The sequence below is a fragment of the Bacillus rossius genome, chromosome 17, assembly GCF_032445375.1.
Source record: "Bacillus rossius redtenbacheri isolate Brsri chromosome 17, Brsri_v3, whole genome shotgun sequence".
NCBI lineage: Eukaryota > Metazoa > Arthropoda > Insecta > Phasmatodea > Bacillidae > Bacillus > Bacillus rossius.
Genome location: NC_086344.1, coordinates 39470978 through 39483606, shown reverse-complemented (window position 1 = coordinate 39483606; position 12629 = coordinate 39470978). Strand labels below are relative to the sequence as shown.

Genomic DNA, 12629 nt, shown 5'->3' with positions numbered 1-12629 from the left:
GGGGAAGAGAGCTTGCACGACGAGCCACCGAGAAGGTGCAGCTGAACTTTACTTTCTTCCGCAACGGGTGCTATCACACACCTCACCAGCCCAGCTTGATCGAGGGCAGAAGTCCGATCGCTCCGTTTTTAGGTTCCGAAACCTAGATCGCGTTAACCTGAACCTTTCCTCTATCCCCTTAGATTCAATCTTGCTGGACCATAGGGCACACATAGAAAAGCATATATCGAGCACATAATATACCGATTAATTAGGAATCACAATAATAATCAATTGTCTCAACTTAAAAATTTGTCCTCTTAACTTGTCCTCTAGTCATGTTATATTTTGTATTATCCATTTTTCTGTATATTTTTGTGTACAGCAAATGTATTCACTGAGGTTTTAATATTTATGTAATTAACATTTCGCTATGTAACACGTCATGTTATCTTGTCCTTTTGGCATTTATGTCATTTTTCTGTTTTCATGTTTTGTGTTTATCCCGTGCTGTCTGCATTTATTGTGATAGTGTTTGTTTTTTACTTGTTTTGTGCAATTCTTGTTTTGTGTCGTGCCCACCTCTAAAGTCTCAAGACTGTCGGTGGGCATGTGACAAATTTAAATAAATAAAAACAAATTTAAATAAATAAATAAAAAGAGTGTCAGAAAATTTAAACATCAAAAAAAGTAAAGAAGTTTATATGTCTGAAAAGATCATGGTAAACTTTGATAGAGTAAACGTACCGGCAGGGGCGCAACAACAGGGGGGGGGGGGGGGGCGCAAGGGTATTCTCCCCCCCTCTGAAACCTTGAAGTGGGGGCAAACGGGGGCAAAGAAAGTGCTGTGTAATCAATTTTTAGATAATAAAACTGCTTAAATAGCACCATTTTCCACCTTGAAATACAAATTTTTCCCGCGGGAGGACCCCCAGAACACCCCGCTTCAATAGGGGGGGGGGGGGGGGGGAATCGATGATTCTTTATGAAAAGGTATATTGCCCCCCCCCCCCTGGGAAATTTAGTTGTTGCTCCCCTGCGTACCGGCCATGCGTTGCCCCCTGGTGAGATGGGAAAGAAAGAGGAGGGAACGCGCGCGAGTGGACGAGGACGGGAGAGGAGGGGAGGTGGGACACTTGCCGTGGCCGGCGGCGGACGCCTTGACGCGGCAGCTGATGCCCAGCAGCTGCACCACCCAGCACGCAGAGTCCATGATGGGGCGCGCCAGCACGCACCCCACGATCTGCAGCGCCATCTTGAGCATCATGACGGCCAGGTTGTAGCCGAGGAGCAGCAGCCCCCAGCGACGCACGACGGCCCGAGCCGGCCGCAGGTACAGCCGCTCGCCCCGCCACAGGTACCAGAAGGCCAGCCCCAGGTAGCCGAAGGAGAACACGTTGACGCGGTTGACGCCAGCGAGGATGACCAGCGCGAGGGTGAGCCACAGGAGCACCTTGCAGCCGACGCGCTTCGTCGCGTCCAGCCACGACCTGCGCCCGGAGGGTCACACGAACCTGTCTCTCTTACCGAACAAGCATGGAAACAGGGCATTTCCGACAGGGGAAATTCACCCCGTGTCCAGCACGAGGTTTATGGCACGGAAAATTAAAATACATCTTCGGTACGGTGTTCTGTGCTACTTGGAATAGGTAGAGCTGCAGTATAGAATACGATGCCCAAAAGTTAGTTTCGTAAAGTAAACATTTCAGTGCAAAACATGTGAATGTTCCACGCCCAAAATTTCCATGTTACCGCGCTTGTCTTGCAAGAATGTAGGGGTTGCAATGACATCAGGGTAGTGTTCCTTATTGCGTATCCAGAAGTATATTTTAAAATAAAACATTAATTTAAAATAAAGAAAGGAGTTTGTTGTAAAAGCTGTATAATTACCAAAATATATTTGATTTAGAAAATATGTATAAAACTTTGAGAAAAATTTTTACAGGGAGTAATTATTCTGTGTAACACATCCCATTGTATTTTAAAGTAAAAAATTAAAATAAAGTATGAAGGTGACTTTGCTTATGATTTGAAACTGTACAGTTACCAAATTTTTTTTTTAAGATATGCATTATAAAGCTTTGATATTAATACACAATTAGAAACATCACACAAACCTGTCTTTCCCCCGACTCTCCAACACTAAAATATCCAACGTCCCTGACTTCCACAAACAATTCCCCTATGTTGCGATTATAAATCAAAACTAATCCCCTTAGCCGGCCTTGATTACATAACGAAAACTAAAATTCAAACAGAACTTCGTTTACGTCATTTCATAGCGTATAGGACAATGCAATGAAACACCATCTGGAAAAAAAATTTTTTTTTACACTCTGGGTGATGGCTAGAGACCCGGAAAATTCACGGGTTCAATGACCTCCAGGATAGACTCCAATATCCTCTACACACTCGGGCAAATGCCAACAGTTCATTGGCCGTTGACTTGTGAGACGTCTCGAATGGGTGGCCTGTGATTCGACACTTCTATGAGTGATGGGTATCTAATTGGCCCTCAGTCCTCCAGATTAACAGTAAACCAATTGCAGAAGCAGCACTAAGGTATAATTATTTGAATTTTAGCATAACACGAAATGAACCCACAAATTTTTCGGGTCTCTAGTGATGGCATACCGGAGCATAAAATTTTCCCTTTCCAAATTGCTACACTGGGGGATTTCCAAGACTTTCCCAGGATTTCAAACGACTTCCTTGAAACTCCCTAAATGCTCCTGACCGTGGACACCCTGGCTAAGGAAGGAGCTGAGTTACTTCGGGGCAACCGCAACCACGGCGCCCGGACAGGGCTGCCAACCCAGCTGCATGGAGTGCGACGATGGTGTCTCGCCACCGTACAACCACGCCACCACTTGGTTAAAACAGAGTTGTGCCAGATCGGAACTGGTCAACCATCTCTGAATCGGAAATTTTTGATTCCACTAATTTTGGCTGTGTTCCTAGGTCACCACGATAAATTGAAATGAGAATGAATTTGTAATCAGAAACGGTCAATTTTTGAACCACTGATCTAATCGGAATAAGGTGAATCGGCACATACCTAGTAAGAAACCACTAAAATAAATTAGGAAACCTACAAGCTTCTGCATTTTTTGCACTTTATTTTCTTTCATATTAACTTAAAATGTTTATATTTAATTGCTATTTTTTTGGTAACTTGCCTATGAAATCATCTAACTACTACTGAACTACGGAGTACAGGCATGCGCCTCCCGCCCCGACTACTTTGAATTCTCCATCAAGAGCCCTCGACTTCTACCAGACAAAAGTGACCTCTAAACCTGCACGTAACTCTCCTCTGATACACCAATAAGTAGGGACAAGACCTTAAGGTGAATTGCGATAAAAGTGAAATATATCAATAAACCATGTAACACAGTGAACCAAATAATTTTCTAATATTATAGTGAATAGTGAGATAGTGAATTTCTGTATTTTTTTTTAAATTTCCATATATTTATGAAGTATTCGTATATTCTAAATCTTTCTTATGATACGTATTACTGCATAGAGCCGTGATTTCAGCCTTCCTTTGCCAATGAAAAAAAAAAAAAGGACCAAAAAATTAAATAATTAGGGGTGGTGCAGTTAATCCTCAAATACCATAAAATCCTGAGTATTTGAATGATTCAATTTTTGAGGAAAAAGATTCGATAAAAAAATATTACAGAAAATTAATTAAATCAAAAAATTCCAAACTGATAGTCTCTGAAGTTTACTAGGTCAATTTTTTTTTTCATTTGAATCCTGTTACCATTCTTCTCCAAGATATTATAATTAAACATGTAATTATATTAATATAAATACTATATGTACGGATTCTGGAAACTTAGTTTGTGAAACAAACAATTAAAGGGGGTTGAACGTTTCAACACATTACTTAACATTTACATTTCATGTGTACTTTTTTTTTTAATTTTTGACTCTTGAGACACAGTTTCGGATTCGAAGGGAGTATTCGAGGTACTAATCGGAATTTTAATTTCAGATTCGGGTTCGGCCCATCACTGTAAAACGGGGCGACTGAATTGTTGCCCATTGGAAGGGCAGCCCTTCAGGATTTTTCTGACAGTGGTGTTTTTGAAAGCTTGTCTGAATTGTTGCCCCTTGGATGGGCAGCCCTTCCGGATTTTTCTGACTGTGGTTAGTTTGTAAAGTGACCTAACCTAAACTAACCTAAACTAACCTAACCTAAACTAACCACTGTCAGAAAAATCCTGATGGGCTGTCCTTCCAAGGAGCAAGTTAAGTTTTCAGGATTATTTGAACACTTAAAGAAACATGTTTTCAGAAATCGGATGGGCTGCCCTTCCAGTCGCTGTACAAACAAACCACTGCCAGAAAAAATCCTGAAGGGCTGCCCATCGGAGGGGCAACAACTCAGCTCGCCCCCCCCTGTAAGACAGCTGACCGGCAGAGCGGAGCGAGACGCGTACTGGGACATGGGGAAGAAGTCGGGGATGGGGTTCCGGAAGCCGGGGTCGTCCAGCCGGTCCGTGATGTCCTCGTTGGAGCCCCCGTTCAGGTGCTCGTGACGCTCGCAGCACAGCAGCGCCTCCGCGCGGAACACGTGGTGCTGGTGGCACGCCAGCACCAGCACCAGGAAGTCACCTGCGCCAAACACAACCACCCGCGCCCGCTTTCATTCCCCGTTCCCTCCTTCCGTCTTGGGTCTTAAAAAAACAACTAAAATTGCACTGTGCCGTTGAATGTGTTCTCTTCGTTTTGCTGTGCATCCAACTTGCTGGTGAGCTGAGTGGAGTAGGGGGCCGGAGGTGGTACATACGCTGGGATGGGTAGCCTCAGCCTCTTTGTACAGCCAAAAGCTCCAACGCTCTTCCTGGTTGCGTATGCGGCGTGATCCGCATCCATGCCCATGGGGGCCCCAGGGCGGCAGGGCCACACGGCTAAGAGCGCTGGGTTACGATAGAAAAGGGGGGGAAACCCTTATTGTGACTTATGCTGTGCTTTTGTCTCGTTTGAATTGTTGTGCTGAATTTTTTTTGGGTTCGGTAATTTTTGTGCTGTCGTCATTTGTGTTTTGTTTTTTTTCCGTTCTGTCAGTCCATTTTTTTCTCTTTGTTTTTCCTTCGTTTGTTGACCATATTCATATTGTGGAGTATTGTGTGGCGTTAAATCCTGACAACAGCAACTTTTTGCTTAGTTTGTGTTTTTTTGTAGTTTTCTTCTACAGACATAGGTACATGTGCTAAGCAATGGCGCATGTCCGAAAGCTTACACCAAGTCAATATGTACTTGAATAACTAGCCTGTGTTGGTTTTTAATAAATATGTTGGGCTGAGAATAAACTGTTTAGTTGAAACATCTCAGCGGTGCGTGTGAAACATCACAGCTACGTCTGTGGCCCGGCCGCCGCTGGACTGGCGCTCGCAAGGGGGGGGAAATCTAAAAATAAACCATCCAGAGTGTGAGAAAGAGAGGAGAGGGGTGTGCATGCTTGTGTGTTCGAGTGCGTGTGGCCACGCAGCAGTGTATACGGTCCTCTCTCCCTCCCTCTCATCGTCGTAAATGTCCCGTGAACTGGCAGCGTGCTCAGTCATCACGTCTGTCTCGACAGGTTTTCGTGACACAACTGTGTCCATTGTTTTTTTTTTGCGTGAGATTTTCCCCACGCCTTCTACAGCAACATTCCAAGACAAACTGCCGTATCGGCTGTGCTGGTTTTCGTTGAAGGAACTGAAAAAAAAAAAAATTAACAAGAAATAGTAGCAAGCCATTATTACTTGCTTGGATAAGGGGGAAGGGAAGGGAAACGCAAGTGTGGTGCAAGGGTGGAGGGGTGAAAGGGTTATAAAAGATGGAGAGGGGGAGACGAAGGACTGACGGTCAACATAATTGCTGTGTTTCTTACATGGCAATAATCTGAGACACGGGCCATAAAGACTTCACTGGTATTCTACTGTAGACAGATCTATGGTGCGGCCCATAATCTAGGACAACCCTTAAAGTGAAAATGTCAGATTTTTTTTTTTTTTCACGAAATTAAAGATGCAACCCACACGTAGGGTCGACCCTTCTGCAGGTACACGCAGTCTTGTACACGTGTTTTTAAACACTCGTGTAACCCACGAATTTCCTATCCCCCCATCTGTGAGGTTTAACTTCTAATGAGTGTTTCTGCAGTGCACAGCTTGCATGCACAGCATACATCCGTGCCATGTCCGTGCCGGCACTCCTACTCACACATGAACCGGTACGACGGAGGCTTCACGGTGGTGCCCGGCAAGTAGAACCACGCCTGGATGTTGAGCAGCAAGTCCGACCCGTACCACGGATACACTGGACACAAGTGAAACATGGACACTGGATTAAAAATCTCTTAGGGGCAGTGGCGTAGCCAGGATTTGTGTATGGGGGGTGTTAAGAAGCATGCCCCCCCCCCCCCCCCCCCCCCCTGTATTAAAGCGGGGGGTCCGGAGGTCCTCCTCCGGGAAAATTTGGATTTTAAGGTGTAAAATAGTGCTATTTTAGCAGTTTTCGGTTCTTAAATTTAAATGTTGTAATGGTTTAAATTTTATTAATTTCAATATGAAATTTTTTTGAGTGATGAATAAGAAATTAATTAAATATTTGGTGCTAAGGAAAGGGGGGGGGGGTTTGAACCCCTAAAAACCCCCCCCCCTGGCTTCACCCCTGCTTAGGGGCCATCACGCACAGTGGTGCAGTGAAATCACACACCCACAAAACACTCGCTGAAACAATTTAAGGCAAAAAATGTTCACAGGCTATCGTGGCAATCGTCTGAAATCGCTTGTGGGTTTCAGCCGTGCCAAGTTTGGATAAATAATATCTGACGATTCTGTCAAGACTGCAGCCACTGTACTGAAGATGGCATCTGCAATGTTGACCTATGGCCTAGGTTTACTAACTACGCAAAAAACGCAATAATGCAAGACGCTAAAAATTTTATTAAAGACGTTTTAAAGTACGTGTTTTTACAAACTACGCAACACGCAAAATTGCAATGCAATCAGGGCCCAACTTTCAACTTCTTGCGTTTCGACTACAGTGAATACCAAAGCGTGAACACATTCTTTCATTTTCAGTTCACACACAGATATTTTGTTTCAATGGTTGGTTTCAACTAAGTTCAGATAAGACTAAATGTTTACCCTGTGCAAATATTTTATTTGTCTAGTTGAAATTGAATACCAAAATCAATCAAAATATTTTATATAAGAGTATCAAATTGGAATACATGACAATTTTTTAAAAACTTTTTTAGGATAATTCGAAAGTCAAATTCAAACAAATAGTTATAAACTACATACTTACATGCAACGGCAATGTCAATAATTATGAATACTAAATCATGAATGGTAAAAGTATTTTAAGGATTTTTATTTTAGGTTAGCAAACTATTAGTTTTTAACTTATCAAAAAAATTTCTATATTGTCCCATTATTCTCTGCTATTCACTGAAATAAAGTATACACACAATAAATATTATTTTGAAATCATTAATATTAATATTTTTAATTAATATTTTTAATTTTTTTCTAAAATAACATAACTTAAATATCCATTGTAACACAAGGTAAAGACATTAACTTTACTACAATTGAAAAATGATATAATATTAGTAATTTCAAATAAGAATTTGAAACAGAAACAAATACAAATAATAAAAATACTTATTCAGGTGAGTTATTAACAGTAAAGTTGTGGGGGATACAGAATTTTGGTTCCGTAAAGTTATGGGCAGAAAAAAGAATTCCTACAGGAAAAATTATGCATTTTAAAACTTGTTTATAATTTTTTTTTAAATTAAAAAAAATTTTTTTTTCAACACTGCAAAATACCATGAATTAAGACAAAATTGAATTTGATAAACAAGAATATATATATATATATATATATATATATATATATATATATATATATATATATATATATATATATATATATATGTAAAGCCTCATTTGCAGTATGTAGGTACAGTGAAAAATAATATGTATTGGGATACAAAAAAAATTGGTTGTCTGTAAAGTCTGTTTACGGACGATAGTTTAACGTGGCAACGTCATAACAAAACATTGATGAAATGATTGCATACTTTTATGAATAAAATTGAATCATTTTTATTGAATCATCACCATTTTGTATGGATACAAAGAAGGAGTGAAATGTAATCTACAATTTTATTGATAAATTTACCTTTATTTGCACTCATTAATTCAAATATGTTTATTACTTTACCGAAGAGATTATTTTTAACGATAACTTTTATACATGTTTGCTATTTAAATTCTTCCAATCTGTGTTATTCTGTTAAGGATAGGACGATGATAGGAAAAGTAGGAAACGAATGGGAGTGTCTCAAGTTTTAATGTGCCTCAGAAAAAGTCAAATCGATGGTTGTTCCAATCGAGTGGAATAGAGATAGATGCGGCGCAAGCGTACAGTGAGTGTAACGGGACACCGCGTAACGGAACAATGTGCGTAACGGGACAATTTTTCGTGCGCGCAGCCGGCGTTCATTGTTTTATTAGAAGTCACGTCAAAAAATTTCAGACTTTTGTTTTGTAAATGTTTCACTGACATTCGGGATCCCGCCCAGCTGTAGGCCCGGGCCCACGGACGGCAGGGGCACTCGGTACTCACCGGTGCAGAGGCTGTCCGGCATGCCGATGGCGATGAGGTACTGGGCGGGGATCACGACGGCCGTGAAGAGCACGAACCCCACCCAGACGCGCGCCAGCGTGCGCCTCGGCAGGTACACCATCACGCACAGCCACGCCCCGTACATGCAGGCGTACACGTCCAGCCGCACGGCCATCAGCACCGCCACCATCACGAAGCACAGCTGCCAACACCACCGCCCACCGGGAACTCCCACGACTTCTCCTGACTCCACCTCCCCGGGACAAGGGGCACCCGACAAAGAGGAGGCTCGCGGCTTGGATTTGTGTTTGGGGGGAGGGGGGTTTAAGAAGCATGGTTCCCCCCCAACCCCTTTTAAAGTGGTGGGGTCCGGGGGTCTGCCCCCGGAAAATTTTGGATTTTAAGGTGTAAAATAGTGCTATTTGAGCAGTTTTCGGTACTTAACTTTAAATATTGTAATGGTAAAAATATTATTAATTTTTTAATAAAAATTTTTTTTTCAGTGATGACGTAAGAAATTAATTAAAGATATTTTAATTGATCCAAGTGCCTTGTCCACATGCACTCAAGATCATAAATCATGCTCGAAGCTCAACAATACAAAAAAAAAAGAATAAAAATGGTTGGGTTTTCGGCAGAACCGGCCTATTCCTGGAAACAATTAGCTTTAGCTTGGAGAGTTAGCCAGTCACCACCTGCTTATAATTACCGTGCTGGTCAAATACAGTAGGTGTAAGATATTTGAAAACTTGGGACCCGTCACGGCGTCACAACCTTATAGCTTCTGCTCGCGACAGGGGTAGTGGAAGGGAAGGAGAATCGGTAGGGCTCGCTTACTCTTCCCCTCCAGTGCAGCGGCCGGTGATAGCAGTAAGACACCCAGGCTTGTAGCTAACCTGCTTTCAGATAAGAGAAAAAAAATGGTAGCTAGGGGGGGAGGGGTTAGAACCCCTAACCCCCCCGGCTACGCCCCTGCTCGCGGCTCCTACCTCGACGCCGAACTTGTAGAAGCCGTAGTTTACGACGAACTTGAGGAAGTTGCCGAGTCCTTGGTCGGCGTTGGCCCGGTTGACGCCGGGGAACACGACGGTGACCGGCGGGTCGTACAGTCCCGTGGCGGCGCTCCTGCGCGCACGGATGTAGTCCACGCGGTACACGGCGCACGCCAGGAGCGTGAAGGCGGGGATGAGCACTGCAACCAGGAGAGCGGGAAGCACCGGGAAGGTTGCGCCTCCAGACCGGCACTGTCACAGTGGGTTTAGAGCGTCGGCCAAACAGGGGCTGACAGCACACGTACATCGACACAAACCACCATCACAATACACCTACTTACATAAAAGTAACAGAAAAACATGAAAATTTTATTATCTCATTCAACATTTGAAATACAATATTTTTGAAGTGAAACTTTTTGGGCGTGATAGGAGTAAAATTTCAAGGCCGAATTTTGATGCAACATTTTTGTGAAACGTTTCTGTCGTGGCTTATTGAAGTCGGGCAAAGTGTTCGCCAGGACCAAAATGTCGGCACCCATACCTGTGTAACCCCTGATGATGTAGCCGTACGAGAAATCTGCGCCGATCTTGTACATGCCGAACCACTCTGCGTCGTTGAGGTTGTAGTCCTCGAATATGTCCGTCCCGTTATCGTCCTGCAACAGTCAGCTTCCGTGGCACAACCTTCTTTTTATATTTTGTTTTACGTGTAAACATCTTAGCTCTCTGCATACAGCATTCGGCAGGAGTAGTTTTGTGAATGAAACGGAAGTCGCATTGAACGGAAATGTGTATCTTCAGTGGTGCCATCTGTGGCGGATGGAGCGAACCAAAGTTTGGAGCCAAAGGGAAAATTTATAGTTTAACTTTGCGTAAATTTTAACAAGAAGGGCAGTGTTTTAACAAAATTCCTTGTCCAAAATTAAGTTCAAATCCATAATTTAATATTTTTTCAAGTCTTTTTTTTCTTTCATCGGAGCTGTATCATTGTAAAGTTTAAAATTTCTCTCCATTTTTGTTCACGTATAATAAGCGAATCTATAAACATTATGGAACGGATCTAGTATTCACATGAATATGTGAATTATTATGTTAGGAAGCAAAACATTTTCAGAGATTATTTTTATGATTCAAGTGAACAGTCTACAAATTTTTATATTTAATTTGAGATTATACACTGCAATGTGGCTTAAAAAAACAAAATGCAAACTAGCAAATGGCTGCTGGAAATTAAATTTTGGTAACTCCTAGCAGTGTTAATGTTTGTTTCGGGATTTTCTAGAAACCTTCGCGACCAGTTCTTACATATTGTTAATTTTCATTGTAACCACTATAGTAAATTTCGTGAACTGTAGGAAACCCGTTTTACACTTTCACAACAAAAATTACTGTAATTTTCTTTGATGAAAAGCTACATATTTCAGAGGTGAGCCTTTTTCAACGCCAAACTATCAATAGTAAGTTAAGTCGTGGAAGTATGTTTCCTGATGTACAGCCCACTTGACAGGGCGTGAACCTGACTGCCCTTGCGTTGTGCACTTGAAAAGTGCCTGCAGCAGAACTCTACAGAATCTCCGAAAGTTTATGAGCCAGGCACAAGATCTATAAATAGTATTTATCTGAATATAATGCTATGATCTTTACCAAAATGGGAGTCACTCTATAATTCGCAAACTTATATCCTGCTGTTGGGAAAGGCTTAGCAGTAAAACTGCACGCTCTGCCTGTGGACTGCGTCACTTGTGCCACTCTAGTCCGGGCACAGGCGTGACATGAGAGACGCAGGATGAAGGCGAGTGTCTGCTTCTCCTCCCGTGGCCGCTGGGGAAGTAACCCCTCACCCTTCCCTGTTCCTCTTCGCGACCGTCCCAGGGGACCATCAAACATCACGCCATTCTTTACATTTGGACCACAGACATAAATTATTATTATTTTTTTTTTACTGCAGCTTAGTGATTCAAAAGAGACCATGCCAATCACTCTACTGATGAAAGTGGCACCAGAAAGGGACAGAATTTTGTTTTCAAAAAATGGATTATTATTATTCTTGTATTTTTAAGGTATTTTTATAAAGTTTACCTGTGAAATCTCTAAACAGTGTTTACACAGAGATTTTTTTTTTTTTAACTAAACGTTAAATTTGATCTAAACAAAAAATGACTCTCTCAAACATATCGCTGAAGAAAAAAAAACCTGTTAATCATTGATGGCTGTCATATGTTGGGTCTGTGTGTGACAGCATGGAACATTTAACACACAATCATTATTTTTGGTTTGTTACGCAGGTGAAAAAAGGTACCTTCACAACAATGTGATATTTTTGATGTCGCATCTACATTTGTGCATCGCGCTGTCACGTTTTTTTTTGTTATTCCAGCATTATGTCACGTTGGCAGAGGTTAGTCGCCAGTGAAGATGAGACGGTTGTCATGACAACCTGGCGCCCAGGTCTGTAGGGACCACAGAGAGAGAGAGTAAGAGAGAGAAAGAATGAGAAAGAGAATGAAAGAGAAAGTAAAAGAGAGAAAGAGAAAGTAAAAGAGAGAAATAGAAAGTAAAAGAGAGAAATAGAAAGTAAAAGAGAGAAAGAAAAAAGTAAAATATAGAAAGTAAAAGAAAGAAGATAGAAAGAGAAAGTAAAATAGTAAGAAAAAAGTAAAGTAAAAGAGAGAAAGAGAAAGTAAAAGAGAGAAAGAGAAAGTAAAAGAGAGAAAGAGGAAGTAAAAGAGAGAAAAAAAGTAAAATAGAGAAAGTAAAAGAAATAAAAAGAGATAAAGAGAAAGTAAAAGAGAGAAAGAACAAAGTAAAATAGAGAAAGAGAAAGTAAAATAGAGAAAGAGAAAGTAAAAGAGAAAGAAAAAAGTAAAGTAGAGAAAGTAAAAGAGAGAAAGAGAAAGTAAAAAAGAGAAATAGAAAGTAAAAGAGAGAAATAGAAAGTAAAAGAGAAAATAAAAGAGAGAAAGAAAAAAGTAAGAGAGAAAGTAAATGAGAGAAAAAGAGAAAGTAAAATAG

General features: G+C 41.4%; 1 protein-coding gene across 1 annotated transcript in view; it reads right to left on the bottom strand.

The window, feature by feature from the left end:
* Positions 1–12629, bottom strand: part of LOC134540665 (piezo-type mechanosensitive ion channel component-like) — a 67962-nt gene that overhangs the window by 31754 nt on the left and 23579 nt on the right. The window contains exons 17-22 of the mRNA XM_063383536.1: positions 10159–10273; positions 9612–9814; positions 8623–8824; positions 6202–6297; positions 4434–4608; positions 1120–1469 (exon numbers count right to left, since the gene is read on the bottom strand). Of these exons, the coding sequence (XP_063239606.1) occupies positions 1120–1469; positions 4434–4608; positions 6202–6297; positions 8623–8824; positions 9612–9814; positions 10159–10273 (1141 nt within the window). The remainder of the gene's footprint in view (positions 1–1119; positions 1470–4433; positions 4609–6201; positions 6298–8622; positions 8825–9611; positions 9815–10158; positions 10274–12629) is intronic.